Source organism: Dromiciops gliroides, chromosome 3 (genome assembly GCF_019393635.1).
Source record: "Dromiciops gliroides isolate mDroGli1 chromosome 3, mDroGli1.pri, whole genome shotgun sequence".
Classification (NCBI taxonomy): Eukaryota; Metazoa; Chordata; class Mammalia; order Microbiotheria; family Microbiotheriidae; genus Dromiciops; species Dromiciops gliroides.
In genome coordinates this window covers 79,479,824-79,498,802 of record NC_057863.1, presented here as the reverse complement: position 1 = coordinate 79,498,802, position 18,979 = coordinate 79,479,824, and the positions used below count along the sequence as shown (strand labels likewise).

Here is an 18,979-nt window from a genome sequence, read left to right as displayed (position 1 = left end):
AGTAGGACTATAAAAGCAAAATCAATTAATCTTTAAAAAATGAACATGAGTTAATAAAGTCAATTTAAACATCACATTCTAGCGATAGCTTAGGTGCATTTCCTTATTATTCAATTAAGGTTTAATCATTGGTAACTTCTTGAAAGACTGTTCATTATTTTATGAGAAAATAAAGCACATAGAGTAATGATTTATCCACGGGTTTCTAAAATCTTATCCTTTCCTACTTGAAGTGGGACACTGGCTGCCCTAAAAACTTCAGGAGATTTCCTCTTTCTCCACTAGCCTTGAGTGACATACAAAGGTCCTTCTGAATTTATCATCCACAGCTTATTTATCATATCTTTGATGTGAAGTCACATCTGCCTACTAATAGGGAATGGGGTATTTTGACTTATTAACCAAGGAATCTTCCCAGTGACATCTTCCTTTAGTCTCCTTATTGTCCTATATCCACATAATAGGCGACTAAGGTGGAAATTAGAGAGTTCTAGATCCCCTAGCATCAGGGAAGTAGCTTTCTGCAAACTACTCCAAATACTCCCAAGACTGAATACATTCAGAGAAAAGAAACTCTATAACATTTTCCTCCTCAGCTCAGACAACTGAGGAAAAATATCACACATTTCTGTGAAAGCCAAAGTTCCAGATCATTTCAGAACTATTATTCTGTGGGCCCTTGAGTTATATGGAAAGCTTTTCCCAGGCAGTCAAAAATCAGTTTCTCACTGGGCTTTTGTAGACTGATGAGGCATCTGTGGTTCAGCCTGTTCTTATCTGACTGTGTCAACATGACCTCAGAAAATGGAACTTGCTGCAAATGTAGTCAGGCTAGAAGATGCATAATGTTCTTTCCATAGAAATGCCAGGTTCAATAAGATTGAAGAAGGCCACAAAGGGGACTAAAAGGAATCTTTTTTTTTGAGGGACAATGAGGGTTAAATGACTTGCCCAGGGTCACACAACTAGTAAGTGTCAAGTGTCTGAGGCTGGATTTTAATTCAGATCCTCCTGAATCCAGGACCGGTGTTTTATCCACTTCACCACCTAGCTGCCTCCTAAAATGAATCTTAACTTTGAATGATAATGGATGGCCAAGCTCTGTACTCTCTGTTCACTCAATTGAAAGGGCACTTACTTCTCTGGAGACATCAATCAGAGCCTTTCAAGAAACTAAAATTCCTCTTAAGATTCAGTGAATTTTTCTTAGGGTAAGAAGAGTCTTCTTAAATGGCACCTTCAAGTCAACATGAATATCACCTTCCATTCTTCTGCTCATATTGCAAAATTTAAGAGATGACAGTGAAAAAACAAAAAACAAAGAGGAAAGCTTGAAATTTGAAGTCTTTTGGTTGGAAATGTTAGCAGGTAAAGAGCCATATTGAATAATAATATTTTAAAATATCTTTGAAAATTCAACTAGATAACTTTAATGATAGAGGTATTTTTCACTCACTTCTTAGGCTTTTTTCTTTGGTGCTACTCTGGGAATTATGAATAATGCATTCATTGTTGAAATACAAGCATTTAGGTGACATCAATCCAATATAGAGTGGAGGTAAAGGAAGAAGTGTTTTCAGGAGAGGAGTTTTTAAAATATGGCCTACTCATTTCAAAATAATAAGCAAAATTCTTCCTTTGGGGAGTGGCAGTAGAGTAGAATTTTTGCTTTGGTGTTTAGTTTTAATTTTCATTGTAGTAACCTGTGGTTCTTTTCAGCTATGCAACATTCGCCTGATTCATTTCTCTCCATTTGTGATGTGTTTCTCTGTGATGTCAATTCATCCCTGTCCATTCTGTCATATCTCCATCTTTCTCTTGCTGCTTCTTCAGATTGCACTGCGTGTTAAGAGGTAAGATCTATCAAAGGAGGTGAAAGTGACATGTTTAAGTCCAGGAAGAATCCTCTCTCCAGAGATTTCCATTTTTCTGCCTGAAAATCAGCACTTTGACACAACTTTTTGTGAGGATCTTATGAAGACATTAGTTCCATCTCACTCTTGAGTGCCTCATTTCCTCCTCTACACACCCTGAGTTTTGAATCCATGTTACAGACCATCTGGTGTTCCACTAGACTACACATCTTAGTCCTTCCTTTTGCACTTTGACTCTCTCCATCTTCTGTAAAGTAACATGCATGCTGCAAGGCAAGGGAAAAGGATATCTATACCAGAAATGGTTTCGTTGGCTACAAAGCTGCAGGATGCTGAGCCTCTCACCAGGCCCCTATAGAAATGGAATAATAATACAACTTTTGAATTATGGAATTATTCCTTAATCACATGGAACATAGAATCACAGGGTTAAAGCTGAAAGGGATTTTAGATGTCATTTAATCCAGCTTCTCATTTTACAGATGAGGAACTGAGGTTCAGAGGTCCAAGGTCACACAGGGTACTAAGTAGCAGAGCTAGGATTTAAACTCAGGTTCCCTGGCTCCAAATCTAGAACCTTTTTTTCTGTATACACTGCCTCACTCTTGAGATTATGTATGTAAAAAAATCTTTGCAAATCTTAAAACACTATATAAATGTTTTCAAATCTTATCCAGTTTGTCTGCCTACACAGACAATTAAATTAATCATCTAGGTGTCAAATATACCCCATTGCAAAATATATTAGGACCAAGTATTGTGTCATTAAGGGCATATGGTAAAGCTAAAATGGAAAGTGGTCTCCATTCTACCAGTAAGCTTGAGCTAGAACTTCCCCAGGATCAGTTAGTGAGAATACTTGAGTTTTCCTTTGTGAAATCCCTAACAACTAAGAGCTGGTATTGTTAACAACTTGAATGTGGGCTTCTGACTTTTGTCTGCATTAGCTGCCATTTTGGAAAGTAATTGTTTTCAAGGTTGGTTTTTCATAATGGGCTAAAGTAATCAGCATCTAATAATTACTTGAGACTCAAAGCTAAGGTCCATTCAACCCTTAAATTTCTCACCTTGTTATCTTTGTTTTGCCATCTGCAAACTAAAAGGAATTAAAGGTAGAATCACTATTACATGGATTTGGATTAGGGAAGGAGAGCTCTCTCATTAATCCTAGAAGTCAAAATATCTACCTCATAATATTCTACTCCTACATTCATATGAAACATCTTCTCAGGCTCCCAGTCATCATTCACCAAACCAGAGTGTTAGAAGTATGCCACAATGTGGGGCAGCTAGGTGGCGCAGTGGATAAAGCACTGGCCTTGGATTCAGGAGGACCTGAGTTCGAATCTAGCCTCAGACACTTGACACTTACTAGCTGTGTGACCTTGGGCAAGTCACTTAACCCTCATTGCCCCACCCCAAAAAATAAATAAAATTTAAAAAATTTTAAAAAGAAGTATGCCACAATGTGCCACATTAGAAATAAATGTCACTTTCATTGCCCTTTAAGCTAGTACCTTCTTAACCAGCTTTTCAGGGAAGCTGATTGGTTATATCCAGTTCAAAAATCTCTTAGCCTACTAGTCAATGAGTATTGGACCTTTGATCATATACTCAAGTTGAAAGGGACCCTAGAAGCTATAAAATCCATTTCTCCTCCTTTCCCAGTTGAGAAAACAAAGGCTTAGGGAGGATAAAAGAATTGCCAAGGTCACAGAGTTAGTTAAGTATCATATATGGAATTTAAACCATTTCCATTATGCTATTCTACTTCTCCTTTGATATAGATGCGTCCATGTCTAATATCAATTTTATAGGTATACTGCTCCATGAGATCATTGTTTGTTGTGTGGAATCAACATCCCACTTTTAAAGTCAGTCCCTGAAAATTGTCTTAAGCCTTATACACGCAATGCAGTTGGTGACAGATTTTTAGGATTGATGTTTGTTTGCTTCATTTGTGCATGTCTTAGTCAATCCTTTAAAAACAAACTATGAAAGTGAGTAATGTGTAGAAATATACTTTAGTCTCATAAAGAATATTTCTGGGCATTAAAAGAAATAGTCATTGGGAAAGTTTTGAAGAAACGTATTTCTTCAAGTGACTAATGTAACTATTACATTATCACAAAACAAATTATAAAAAAAATTTTCCCCCCACACTTATCTTCACCCGGAAATGCCCCAGAGTCCTTTCCATCATTTTATATCTAGCAGGGAGTTTACATTGTGCTTTTTCATGTAGTGGCTGCTCAGAACAGGTGTTGATTGATGGAGTTGATGGTTCATCACTGGAATCTAGAGATATGAAATAGTTTATATGAGTTCTTACATTAACTTGTCTCATTTGGGAAGGTAATATCTCTAGAGTTGTACTCCAGCTACCCTTCTTGTGGTAAACAAGGGGGAAATTCACTAGTCCCATCAACCTTGAAAATATCAAGGAATTGTTTAAGCAGGGGATGCATAGAGGAGGAGATAGGAAGATAGAAAGCTACTAATAGAAAGTCATGAGGGAAGATAAGATAATTGTACAACCACAATGAAAGTTAAGACAAAGAAAACAATGGGGCACCCAAAAACTGTTCAAAGAATATAACAGAGTAAAAATAAAGGAAAAAAGAAATGTGAGGAGATAGCTATAACATAATACTAAAATGCTGATAAATGGTAGAAGGAATGTTAGAAGATAAAAGAAAGCAAATGAAGATAAACTATGGGATGATTGAAGAAGAAAATAGTCTTATATGAGAAGGGAAAGGTCAGAACAATGGTCAAAAATGAATGGTCTATTCATTTATTGAGAAGGAAAGAAGGAAAAAAATCCTCTAAACTTTCCATCCTAAAATTATATATTAAAAAATTATGATCTTGAAATTAAAGAGCTGTGCTTAGTTGATTATTTGGTTATTTTAAAAGTATTCTAACTCTACCTAGGAAATATCACATGTTCAAATGGTCCCTGAAGGTAATACAAATCAATCATAATTGAATTCAGTCGATAAAGAGACAAAAGAACATGTTGGACTTGGGATTTTGCTCCAAAGCATTACCAAAAATAGATTACAACTCTTCCACTTTATAATCTAAAAATCTCACCCACATTTACCCGTCTTCTCCTAGATCTTTTACCAAATTTCCCATGGATCCATTCATTATGACAATATAGTGTTAACAACTAAATTGAGATAGTAACTTTCAAAATCACTGACATCTCATTTATTGATGAAGGTAGCTGATGATATAAAATATTTTTTTAATGGGGTTAAATAGTAGTTTGTTAGTTCTTACTGCCTTCAATTAATACCTCCTTAAAAAATTACTGTGATGTGATAATGTCTTTGGTTCTAAGATCACCACAGAATTTTCTGAACCTTGGCATTTTGGGAATCCTATCCACATCCTTCTTCCCCTCCCCTACCCCTTAACTTAACACTGTCTTTTAAAAAAATATCTCTAAAATATCATCAATAACAGTCTGTTGTTGGAGAGATTAAAGGAAATAGTTAATGTGTTTCGCCAAGATGTTTTGTTTCTTAATAATTGATTGGGTAGTTTTCTATTTTAATGCTTTTAAAAGTCAATGCCTACATCTTTTATGTTCTCCATTTCGAATCATGACAACATCCCCAAATGACGTGTTCTATTTTCTAACTAGCCAGAAGGTATCCTGTAGTACACATAGGTAGTAATGGTGTGATAATGGGGATAAGGATGAGGATGAGGATAGTATTCATAGCACATATTTCATAAAACATATTTAGAGGCTAATAAAATTTGTAGTAACAGTAACAACTGTATTTTTATTTATTTTAAACTTTGCAAAGTGTTTTACATACATTATTTCATTCACAAATCACAACAGCCCTGTATGTATAGGAATTATTACTCCCATTTTATAGATGAGGAAAGTGAAGCTGAGAAGTTGTGATTAGATCTGAAATGCCAGATTTGGAACCCAGAATTTTTAAATTCTGAATATAATATTTGTGATATTAATGGTCACATCCTTCTACTAAAATAACAAAAACAATAATGGTGCCTTACATATATGTAGTGTTCAACAATTTATAAAGCGCTTTAGCTCACAGTATCTCATTTGACCCTCAAAACTCTGTGGGGTAGACTGAGCAGATATTATTATCCCCATTTCACAGATGACTAAGCTAAGTCTCAGTGTCCAAGCAAACAAACTGAACAATAAGCTTCAGTGGAGCGCAGTCAAGATCTTCTGTTGAGTGGGACAGGATGAACTTTATTTTTATTCACCTCACACAAATTGAATTAACTGGAGGGAAACTAAATGGTCAAGAATTCTATTAAAATAAGAGCTTAAAGGACTAGAGCTAGAGTGTTTGCCTGCTTCATGATCAGGATCGTTCTTCCTCCACATATTCAGTGAAACCAAGCACTCTCCCACATACCTTAGTTTGCATGCCAAAGCATGACACAGCTGCCCCCTGAATGTACTAAGGTGGGTGGTGGGTGTGGATATTGGTGAGCTAATTCTGAAGCGAGTGAGCTCAAAAACAAAAACTCACTTGAATTTTTATTCTTCTTGATCCAACATTCTTAAGCCTGTGGACCTCATGCCACTGAATTAGACTGACACCATTTTGGAAGTCCCAGTATAAGAGGAAATGATGGCGGTATAAGCAAGTGGATCACAAACAATTGTTTGTTCACTCTGAGGCCCTCACAAAACTACTATTTCCCAAGTAGACCATTTATTTCCTATTCAGGCAACTGCATGTTCTTTGCTTTAATCACATCTGATTTCCTTTTTCCTTCCAATTCAAATCAGGAAGCCCCAGTGGTGGCCAGGGCGGCGCTGTTCCTTGAATGTGCTCGCTTTGTTCACCGTTGCAACCGTGGCAACTGGCCTGAGTGGATGAAGGGACACCACGTCAACATCACCAAGAAAGGCCTTTCCCGGGGCCGATCACCAATTGTGGGCAACAAGAGGAATCAAAAGTTACAGTGGAATGCAGCCAAGCTCTTCTACCAGTGGGGAGATGTGAGCCACAGTTATTTCTTCTCTTGTAAAAAATGAGTGAAATTGAGGCGCAGTTAGAGCACTGGCCCTGGATTCAGGAGGACCTGAGTTCAAATCTGACCACAGACACTTGACAGTTACTAACTGTGTGACCCTGGAAAAGTCACTTAATCCCAATTGCCTTTAAAAAATAGATGATAGATGAAAAAAATTAGTAAAATTAAGTAGTAAGGACTTCTCATAGAATGGGACATTGACAATTTAAAAATAATTTTCCCTAATCATTGAAATAGAAACTCAAAGGAAAAATCAAATGGAATGGTCTTTGAGTTCAATCTATGAGAACTGGTATAGTGTTGCAAAAAGAAGTTCAAAGATTAAGATTAAAATTCCAGGTTACACTTATTCTGTGGTTTGGGGTATCTCACCGAGGCTTAGTATCCTCTTCTTTGAAATAAAAATATTAATACTTACCCTGCCTCTTTCTGACAAGGATGATGCAAAGATTGTACTGTTAATTCAGAATTAGAAAGGGCCCCTGAGTCCAACTAGTCCAACCTCTTCATTTTACAGATACAGAAACTAAGGCCCAAAGAAAGGAAGTGACTTGCCCAAGGTCACACAGGTAGTAAGTATCAGACGTAGTATTAAAACTCAAGTTCTCTCTCTAGAGCCATTGCTCTCCACTATACCCCACTTTCTCCCAGCAAAGAGATTGGCCTGCTCCTATGCTATCCTGATAGATCTTTGAAAATATATTCTTTTTTTTTTTGTGAGGCAATTGGGGTTAAGTGACTTGCCCAGGGTCACACAGCTAGTAAGTGTTAAGTGTCTGAGGTCAGATTTGAACTCAGGTCCTCCTGAATCCAGGGCCAGTGCTCTATCCACTGCGCCACCTAGCTGCCCCGAGAATATATTCTTTTTTAAATGATCAACTGGAATAAAATACCCGACTTCCCTAAGTAATCCATTCTAGTATGTCTATTAATGTGCCTAAGAATACAAAAGGATCTTCTTTCTGTCTAAGTTTCTCTTGAATCATGGCAAGAAGTCAACTACATATATATAGGATTTTTGAGGCTTATACTAGTTACATGTACTTGTGTATATGCATGTGAGTTCATATTTCTCACTAAATGAGCCACTTTTATATTCTTAAAAACAAGTCATCTAGAATATAAAAAATATGTCTTTCATAATTTTTATTAAAAACTTTCTAGTTCTGCTATCATTGGCTTTTAGAATTGAATGGATGCTTTTTCTTTGAATAATGTGTTAACTTTTCTGTTTATAAGTAAGACAATACTTAAAATAGAACAAAGGTCAAAAGAAATGTAAATTGTTAAGTAAAAACTGGATATCTGTCATTATTGTTGTTCAGTCATGTCCTACTCCTCATTACCTTTTTTCATGACACAGCTCATTTTTACAGAAACTGAGGCAAATAGGTTTAAGTGACTTGCCCAAGGTCACACAGCTAGTAAGAAGAAAGATTTGAACTTAAGATGAGTCTTCCTGACTCCAGGCCTAAAATTCTATCCATTGTGCCAACTAGCTGCACAGTACTTGTTACATATTCTGCTTATCTAAATATTTGCTTCCTTTTATAGCTGGAGAAAGGCCAGGATATTCCAGTACCTTTTCATAGCCCTTGACCCTATTAATTCGGACCTGTTCCTTCCCGCTATTTAGAAAAATAAATTCAGTCATCTTTGTATACCTATTACTTTGTGAGCACTAACTAATCTTACCTGCTCTCCACCAAGGTGGTCGTTGGCCTACAATCCAAAACATCAAGTTCTCTCCTAGGATTGTTATGAGGAAAAAGGGTAATAGTTGTGTACAATGTTTTGGAATGTGAAAATCATTGTAAATATGTGGCTACTCTTGAGGATAAGGGCTAGACCTGTGAAATTATTGACATAAAGAACTCTTTGTATGAGAAAACCCTTCTACTAATTTAAGTAGACCATCTTTTCTGCAATTTATGGTCTTAAAGAGTTGCTGAGAGTACTGAGAAGACAAATTACTTGCCTAGGGTCACACAACCTATATGGCTCTGAAATAGTGTTTGAACCTAGACCATCCTGGAGCGAAGGCTAGTTCTCTATCCACTCACCATGTTGACTCTCAGAGGCTACTGTTATGGGCTTAAAATGAACAAATTGTTTCAGAAACTATGTTTATAAGTCCTCAGGATTATGTTTCTTCTTTGCCTTTCCACCAAAACATTGGTAATAGCCACAAAATGTTTCAGAGAAGCCCAGAGAGTCCTGCCCTCCCTTGTATCTGAAAGTTTATTCAGTCATTCTCTTCACTGGGGAGTTTTAACAGATGGGAATCAAGCACAGTACCTGAGTAGCTCCAACCCCCACCCCCAGTATGGCCTGTTGTTTGCAACTGAGCACCAGAGACTTTGAAAGCCTGTCATCTTGGTGTAGAGAAGCTGAGCCCTGGAGACCAAAAACTTATGAGACTCCAGATGTTATTATGAAAAGTTCATCCCCAGCTGCCTATTTGTATGGGTTTCCTTTTGTATTTTCCCCTTATTAGTCATGCTTGGCTGGAGCTTATCAGATTTAGAGCTAAAGTTGAATTATTTTGCAGGAACTTTTCAAATCACCCAGTTGGTTCTTTTTTTCCCTAATAATGGTTGAGTTTGCCACTCAATTTGAAAGGCAAAGACCAGCTCTTGCTCTCCCTGGGTACAAAGACTTCCACACTAATTGCAATTTTTTAAAATTTAGGGTACTTTAGCCAAATCCATTCCTGCCTTGGTTTGTTATTCATCAAAGAAAACATTATTACTTAGTCATTTGCTTAAAATGTTGAGGTGGGCAGAATTCAACTGAATTAATGCAAGAGATATTTATTAAAGCACCTACTCTTGCAGTAGGCACTGGGGATGCAAGATAAGATGTAGATTCTGCTCTCAAGGTACTGACAATCTTCTACACAAATATGACAAAAGAAAGAGCCGGAAGTGCAGAGGAGGCAAAATGACAAGAGAAATTTGAGGAAAGAAGATTGTACTTTTGGGGGAGGGGAGGGGTGGTGGAAAGGGGAGAGGAGAGATAAATGGGATTAAGAAAGACTGTGGACCCCTCCCCCCCCCAAAAAAAATAAAGGAAGGCTGTGGAGAGGATGGTTTGAACTCAGGTCCTCCCGAATCCAGGGATGGTGCTCTATCCACTGCGCCACCTAGCTGCCCCCCATCATTTCTTACTAAATACATTTATCCACCACAATTTGTTTAGTCATTCCCCTCATTGATGGCCATCTATTTTGCTTCCAGTTCTTTGATACCACAAAAAGTGCTGTTATCAATATATTGACATAAATTGAGCCTTTTATTCCCAACAACCTTCTTGGGATATATGCCTACCATTTTTAAAATATTCAACGGTGGTAATATTGGAATAGGGAAGGAAAGAATAACTGGTTTTCAACTCCTAAAATCATTGATGGACCATTTTCCAGGACATCTGAGCCTGTCCAATAGTTTTCTCATTATAGTGATATCCCTGACTTGCTCACAACAGGGCATGTTACTTTCACTGTCACGGTAAGGGTCAGGAACATAAAACAGACAATTTGGGTGGCCTTGGTAAATTAGTTGTTGTTTTTGTTCAGTTGTTTTTTAATCATGTCTAGCCCTTTGTGACCCTATTTCAGGTTTTCTCGGCAAAGATACTGAAGTGGTTTGCCATTTCCTTCTCCACTGTATCGAGTTGATCCATTTTGTCACAAAATCAGAGGTTAAGTGACTTTCCCTAGGTAATACAACTAGGAAGTGTCCAATACTGGATTTGAACTCAGGTCTTCCTGACTCCAAGCCCAGAATTCTATCTACTGAGCCACCAGCTGCCTCCTGGTGAATTTTCAAATTTTGGGGTGAGGGTGGGTAGGTAAATTTTGATGGTGCTCTAATAATATGACAATTCCAAGTTTTTGGAGATAATGACATTTGTCGTATTAAACCTTCATGAAAAAAAAAATCTGCCCATGTGCCATTATTAAATTACTTTAAATAATTCCTATTCCTGATGTAGTAGTTGGGTATTATAGTATGTGCAGACAGCTAGGTGGGATATTTAGAGGGCTGAACCTAAACTCAGAAAGACTCATATCCCTGAGTTCAAATACAGCCTCAGACCCTTATTAGCTGTGTGAACCTGGGCAAGTCATTTAACCCTGTTTGCCTCAGTTCTTCATCTGTAAAATCAGCTGGAGAAGGAAATGGCAAACCACTCTAGTACCTTTGCTGAGAAAACCCCAAATGGGGTCACAAAGAGCTGGACTAAAAAAAATGACTGGACCACAACAATAGTGATGTGCAAAATGTATTTGTTTTCTAGTTCATTTTGTTTTTCTTGATCGTTTGTAACATCACATAAAAGCCCCTAGTCTGTACAGAAGCAGCCTGGGAAAACTGCTCCACTGAGTGGTATATACAAAGATTACTTCCATAGCAGAATGCATGCAAACCTCCCAATTCATTACTATCCATGTAATAATGCCATAAAAGAGGCTTAGCAGAAATCCTCTGAGAACTGACTTGGTATTTTTTCCTGTTAGCAGTAGCCTCTACATCAAGTCATTGCTTATTCTCTTAGATCTTTGCTATAAAACAAACCACCCATGGACCAAAGAGAAATATTCATCAACTAACCTGTTCTAGTGGATAGAAAGCTAATCTTAAGACTAGGGAGATGTGAATTGGAGTCCTGCCCATGAGACAGGCTGTGGGACCCTGGGCAAGTCACTTAACCCCTTAATGCTCTAGGAAATTAGAGAAGCTAAGTTATCTATATTGACAAAGAATTTTCTCACTTGGCAATCTTTTACTAATGGAATCACAGGTCTAGGTCCCTGTTCCTATAGAATTGACAAAATGTTGATTGTTCACATGGAGTTCCAATCTTATACACCTTTGGCTTAACCCATCTCCAAGATATCATTAATGCTTTCTGTTTCTCAATTTCCACATTTGTAAAATCAGGAAAATGGCACTGCCAAGGTATGCCATGCTGGGAATAATTCACTGGTATTAAATTCTCTATAACACCAAAATTCTCAAAAACTGAAATTGTGTGTGTGTGTGTGTGTGTTTTTATTTTTCCCTCCCTGTGGCAGGCAATTGGTATCCGCCTGAATGAACTGTGCCATGGAGAAAGCGAGAGCCCTGCTAATCTGTTGGGGCTCATTTATGACGAGGAGACCAAGAGGAAACTGAGGAAAGAGGATGAGGAGGAAGACTTTTTAGATGACAGTAAGGAGACTCCCTTTACTACAAGAACCCCTGCTTGTAAGAACCTCTGCTTTAGAAAGAGCACTTAATTCTCTTTTCTCTTTCATATTCTTGCCACTTCCCTGTCTTCCCCACATGCCTCACCCTTCCTTGCTGTGCATGTTTGTAAAGCATGTGGACAGGGGTGCCAAAAAGATAACAAGGGGTAATAGAATAGGGGCAGTGAGTCATCCTCAAGATGTGCCCCATTTCCCCCATTCACCTTTGTAATTGTCCTTTTGCATTTTGCTATTGCACAAATATTAAAATTGTTTCTATCACCTTTGGAAGGAATATCACTGCTTAGAGTTATGGAAAAGTACTGGTAGTTCAGAAACCACCCCCCACTTCTATCTCCCTTGTGATTTTGAGACTGATATTTAGTCAGACAGTGTACAGGGAGATAAAAAAATGAAATACTTTTCAAATCACCCAGGCCACTGAAGTATTGAAATATTTAATTGAATTATGTCACAGTGTTCAACTGACTGAAAACTTGAAAGAAAGAAAGAAAGAAAGAAAGAAAGAAAGAAAGAAAGAAAGAAAGAAAGAAAGAAAGAAAAAGGAAGGAAGGAAGGAAGGAAGGAAGGAAGGAAGGAAGGAAGGAAGGAAGGAAGGAAGGAAGGAAGGAAGGAAGGAAGGAATTCACAGGTGTTAAAAATGTGGATGCCTGTCATTCTGTATTTATAACTGGAAATCAAATTCAGGTCTCATCCCATAGAACTTCAAAGAGATTCATATATGTCACTTTCCAAGACCACGTGTGTATGTCTATGTGTATACTGCACCATACTAGTATGTATGTGAGTGTACCACTGCCTTATCTGGAGTATAAAATGATGCTTATGTATTTCACTTCTTCTGTTGACCACAGGCAGTGAGTGTGACTTAGATGGGAGACAGTTGGCCGTGGATTCAGGAACACATGCAGGTTTAGGTCTGGGCTCTGGCTCATCTTGGCTGTGTGAGCCCAGGCAACTCACCTAACCTCCCATTGCTACAGGCAACCCTCTAAGCAGGGGGGTAGTTCTCCCCTCTTTTGTTTATGAAGGTGGATTTTTCTCTCTGGGAGTTTGCTATGCCAATTAAATTGCAAGTCTGGACCAAAAAAAGAAAAAAAAACACAACATAAATGATCTAGAATATCTTTGTATGTGTTCATACAGTCATGAATTGTAAGAAAGTGATTATAGTTTAGTTCATTGCACATCTATTAATACTACCATTTATATAGCACTTTTAGGTTTGCAAAGCACTTTGTATATTTTAACTCATTTAATCCTCACAACAACCCTGGAAGAGGAGTGCTATTATTATTTCCATTTTATAGTTGAGGAAACTGAGGCATAGAAAGATTACATGACTTGCCCAAAGTCACATAGATAGTAAAGGATATAAGACAGAATTCAAACTCTTGCTACTGTTAAATTGGTTCTGAAAATATTCCTCTTTCAAAGAATTACTCACCCACACTATGCAATCAAAAATTTTTTAAAAAATTTTTATTATTTGGCATACAGAGGTATGGCAGAGAGAAGAAGTCTAAACTTCAACTCCCAGTAAGGAATAGATTTATGGCATTTTCCTTAATCAGTCAGCACATAGAGGTATGGCTGGGAGCAGAAGTCTAAACTTCCAACTCCCTGAACAAAGGAGAAGGTGATAGTTTTATAGAGGAGAGAAGGGCGTAGGGGAAGAGACTTAGGACTGAAAAGGTACGGCAGTTTGGAAAATGATGATGCTAGCTATTTGGGGAGTAGGATACGTGAAGTAGTAAATATGCCACATTCTCAACTTGGGATTATTCTCACTACCTGGTCCTAATCACATAGCAAACACGACTGGCCCCCAACTAAGCTCATGCTGTAAATTCAAGGCACCCGGCCTTCTGGGTGGCTGCTTTGTTATCTGTTTGACTAACCACTATCTGGTTAATTAACTAATTTGCTTTTCCAAGGAAAGAGTCATCTCTAACTAACCCCATATTTCTCTATGGTCAGAGCGTCCCCCTCAGGGCCAGAGCATCCCAGAGCCTACCAGGCTGCTACTACACTCTCATTATCCAAATCCCAATTCCTACCCTCTATCCCCCTCTATTCCACCTAGTTTCCATCTCTGCCAGTAATGGAGCACTATTTCACAAATCAACTGAGGACATGGTTTTGTGGTGCCTATCTCCACTACCATGTTGTAGTACAATATAGGACACATGGCCATGTAGGTCCTTCCTGGTACAGACCTAAATCTCCAATCATTTAGTAGAAGCATAATAGAGAGAGTCCTGGACCTGAAATGAGCTAGACCTGGCTTCAAAGCCTTCCTCTGCCACTTATTAGCTGTATCAAATCAACAAGAATTTATTTAATACCTAGTAGGAGCCAGGGATTGTGTTAAACACTGGGAATACAAAAAAACTGCAAAGGTGGTAGTATCTAATCTCAAGGAGTTCACATTCTAATGGGGAAGATAACATGCAAACTATTATAGGGTAAATTGGTGGGGGTGTTGGGGTTCTTAAGTATTCCTCTTTAAAGAATTACACCCTTTCGCACACAAATCCAATTAGAATTAAATAATATTTTATTTGAGTGCTAGAGAAAGGAAACCAAGAGAGAAATCCTTGGACTTTTCAAGGGTAGACAGCTCTAGAGAGGTGGTTCTCTGAGATACCAATCTCCTCCAACAGGAAAAAGGCAAATACTTTTATAGAGGACCAATGGTGGAGAGACCTGCTGGGGTGATCATCTGACTGTGGAAAGTTCCCTTATTGGGAGTGATCCCCCAAGTGTGGGACATCCCTCACTGGTGGTGGCTGGGGGAAGTTGGCTCCATTCCCCTGGTACCACCACACTTAATGGGCTTATCTTCTCGAGGGGTGAGGGAGACTGTGGTGGTCCTGGAGTTGACTCAGTCCTGATCAGGTGCCGCTTATCTCTTTAAGTGTGTCTGTCCTTTGGTTTAGCTTCTCACGAAGGTTCCCTGAGTTCCCCCAGAAAACTTCTGAGGTAGCCCAGGCCCATAACAAAAACTAACACACACGCACACACGCGCACACACACACATGCATGCACATGTATTCACGCAGAATAAATTGGAGACACTCCCAGAAGGAAAGAATGAGTATTTAAGGGAGACCAGGAAAGGCTTTTTACAGAAGGCAGAAGAAGTCTGTGACAGGAGGTCTATCATCTAACCTCCCAGAGCCTCACTTTCCTCATCTCTGACATGGAGATTATGGTATTCATCACGAGTCAAGGTGTTATAGTGCATAGGGCATCGTACTTTGGTGCAAATCCTGCTTCATACGCTAGCTATGCAACCTTCTCTGTGCGTCAGCTTCTTCATCTGCAGGATGAGGGGGTTGGTTTCAGTGGCCTCTGAGGTCCCTTCAAGATCCAACACTATGATCCTATGATTCTCAGAATTATCCTGGATTTCCAGAGATCATTGAGGACCAGGGTGACTTAAAGTAAGGCTTGATTTCTAAAGACTGTTCCTTATGGGTGCACACTAAGGTGGATAAGCTTATGTGCCATTCCCTTCATTCCAGACAGAGCTCAGCTGGGTTAATTAATCCCTGATGTAAGTACCTCTGTATTCAGTAGTGTTGGCTCTGAGAACTCTCCATGGTATGACTCCCAGAAACAGTACAAAGAAATTCAAAGGAGGCCTTGGCATAAAATAGGTCTTTAATGCACCTCAATTGGAAGCCCTTTGTTCCAAAACATTTTCATGTTTGTAGTGTTGACGTGATGAATCGGGATGGCAGCCTTGAGAACAAAATGCAGAGAGAAAATAATGCCAACAACCTAGTAAATGTCACTTAGCAACATCTGAAAAGCCTAGCATCTGAAATAATTGCTAGGGTGACTCAACCACAGAACACGAAAAGCATTTTCTAAAATGGTAGATTTGTATTCTTTCCCACCATCCTGTTGCTAGGGAGCTTTTTAGATGCTGTCTCCATGGTCCTTGACAGGAAGAAAAGGGCTGCTGACCATATGACATTGACATTGGCCAATCCAGAGTAACAATAAAGAAGTGTCTTAAAGAAGCAATTGCTCAGCTACGGTAGATTCCCTAAATGCCCACCACTCCCTATACAAACTAAAGGGTGGTCTTGTCCCTTTCTGTAAAAGAGATCAGCACCCAGGGAAATGTCCCTCATATTTTTAGGAAAGGGACTGAGCCAGTCACTTTCACTGGTATTGGAAACTGCCAGGCAATGCAGGTTGGCATGGGCTTCACAAATGCACTGAGAGGTTGACCAACTTTTCCAGGATCACACAATCCATATATGTCAGAGGCAAGACTAGTTCTTTCTGCCTCTCAAGAGAGCTACATATCCACTATGCCGTTCAACCTTTTGAAGAAAGCCCCATTTAATCTAATCCAGTTAATGTTAATAAGCATTGTGTCTACTATGTCCAGAGGAAGAAGTAACATGACAATGACTACAGAGCTGGCCTTGGAGTTAGGGAGTCTTGTGTTCAAGGCCCACTATTAACACATACTAGCTTCCTGACCCCGGGCAAATCATTTAGCCTCTCAGTGTGACCAGGCAACTCTCTAGGACTATAAATTACAGAATAGGTTTTTATCTATATTGGTAGATAAGAGTTTCCTCCCTGGGTTCTCCTTATACAGTGAAAGTTCTGGTCCAAAAATGAACTTGGAGGTTGTGTATATACTTAAAATATATTAAGAGATATACTTAAGAAATGTAACATATGGGGCAGCTAAGTGGCACAGTGGATAGAGTGCTGGTCCTGCTGTTAGGAAAACATGAGTTCAAATCTAACCTAAGATACTTCTTAGCTATGTGACTCTAGGCAAGTCACTTAACCTGTTAGCCTTAGTTTCTGATCTTTAAATGAGCTGGAGAAGGAAAGGACAAAACACTCCAGTATCTTTGCAAAAACAAAACAAACAAAAAACACCAAATGTGGTCACAAAGAGTTGGAAACAATTGAACAACAAGAACCCAAAATAAAATGTTCAGAGCACTGTGCTAGGCTCTAGGAGAGATACAAAGATTAGATGAGACCTAGACCTTCCTTCCCCTCATAGAGCTCACAGTCCAGACAATACAAATATAATACAAAATAATATATAAATCCATGAGAGAAGGGGCACACAGGTGTTAGGGAAGGTCTGAAAGGGGAAGAATTATTACTGATTGGAAAAACTGATTGAAAATTGACCTTTAATGATGTTCCCAACTACCAGTGACTTGATTCATGAAAAACATGTTATTCCAATATGAGTTTTTATTTGTAAAATTAAAAATATAGTCATAAAAAGTTTTAAACCTTTATGCAAATGACATAGCTGTTTGACTATATCGCCAGAATACCAGTTAATGACTATATTGCCAAATGTGTTGTAACTGGCTATAACCAATCCTTTATAGTATTCTGAAATTTTGTACAATGCCACTTGGGCAGTTACCTACCTATGAATTTAAAAGCTATTATATAATAATATAATTATTAACAATAATAACAACTGACATTTATAGAGTGCTTTACAGTAATTATCTCATTTAAATTTCACAACAACCATGTGAGGTATTAAAAAAAAAACCATAATATTATCTCCATGCAATAGATGACAAAACTGAGCTTGAACCCAGACTTAGGAAGACCTGAGTTCAAATCCTGCCTCAGACAAGCTGTATGACTCTGGGCAAGTCACTTAAGCTCTGTCTGCCTCAATTTCCTCCTCTCTAAAATGGAGATAATAACAGTACCCACCTTCTAAAGTTGTGAAGTTCGAGTGAGGTGATGGTTTTAAAGCATTTAGCATAGTGCTTCCAACGTAGTATGCATTTCATAAATACTTGTTTCCTTCTTTGTTTAGAGAGCTGAAGTAATTCGTGTATAATCAGCTAGTAAATGTCAGAGGTATGATTTGAATTCAGATTTTCCTAACACCAGAAATATCATTCTGTCCCCTGCAGCACACTAGCCCTTTATAACTGCTTAACCAACTTATTTATGTTGAGCATTCTTCAGCATAAAAGTAAAGGCTGGTTCATAGTTGTACTGTAGCCACGACAACATACCTAGAAAATGGGATAAAACCCCAGTAACAGAATAGGTTCAGGTCAGCAGTTTCTCTTTATAGCAGGATGACACAACTAGAGGCCACTAGAATATCCCACTGCCTGCTAAGTAGGTCTCATTTTATAGCTAAACATAAAGTTTTCTTGCTTTATATTAGACAAATATGCATAGTATCTGTTACTTCTTCAGCACAGGACCTCCTAAAGGGAGAATTCTTTCTACCGCCAAAGATCAGAACTCTCTATGGAGGAGAGCTAAATTTTGGAGCTAAATTCTAGGGAGGTGTCTAAGGCAGAAAGAGAATAAGCATTTATTAAGCAACTACTATGTGCCAGGAACTGTACTAAGCCCTTTACAAATATTTTCTCATTTGGTCCTCATAATAACCCAGTGAGGCTATCATGATCCCTTTTTCACAGTTGAGGGAATTGAGGTAGATAGGTTAAGTGACTTGCCCGGCACACATCTAGTAATAGTCTAAGGTTAAATTTGAATTTCCTAACTCCGGAGGTAGCGTTCTCTCCACTGTACCACCTAGTGACTTTTCTGTGCTAATACAGTTAGTAAGTATAAAAAGTAGGGTTTGAAACTGTGGGGACCAATTTTTAATTGGGGAATGCTAGCTAAGCCGCTCGCGGCAATATTGGGGCAAGGAAGGAGACCGGCAGCCTCCCTCAAAACAGAACAAGATTTATTTTAACAAGAATGAACTTAAAAAAAAAAAAACAGACAGGATCAGTAGGATCAAGGG

At 38.4% G+C, this 18,979-nt stretch overlaps 1 protein-coding gene across 8 annotated transcripts in view; it reads left to right on the top strand.

Annotated features, from left to right (window-relative positions):
- The window catches only part of UNC80 (unc-80 homolog, NALCN channel complex subunit), a 259,417-nt gene that overhangs the window by 107,334 nt on the left and 133,104 nt on the right, over positions 1–18,979 (top strand). For 4 of the 8 annotated variants that reach the window (XM_043991060.1, XM_043991061.1, XM_043991059.1 and 1 more), the window contains exons 23-24: positions 6,679–6,891; positions 12,007–12,178. In XM_043991060.1, coding sequence (XP_043846995.1) covers positions 6,679–6,891; positions 12,007–12,178 — 385 coding nt within the window. The remainder of the gene's footprint in view (positions 1–6,678; positions 6,892–12,006; positions 12,179–18,979) is intronic. The other 4 variants (XM_043991063.1, XM_043991058.1, XM_043991064.1 and 1 more) reach the window with 1 other exon arrangement.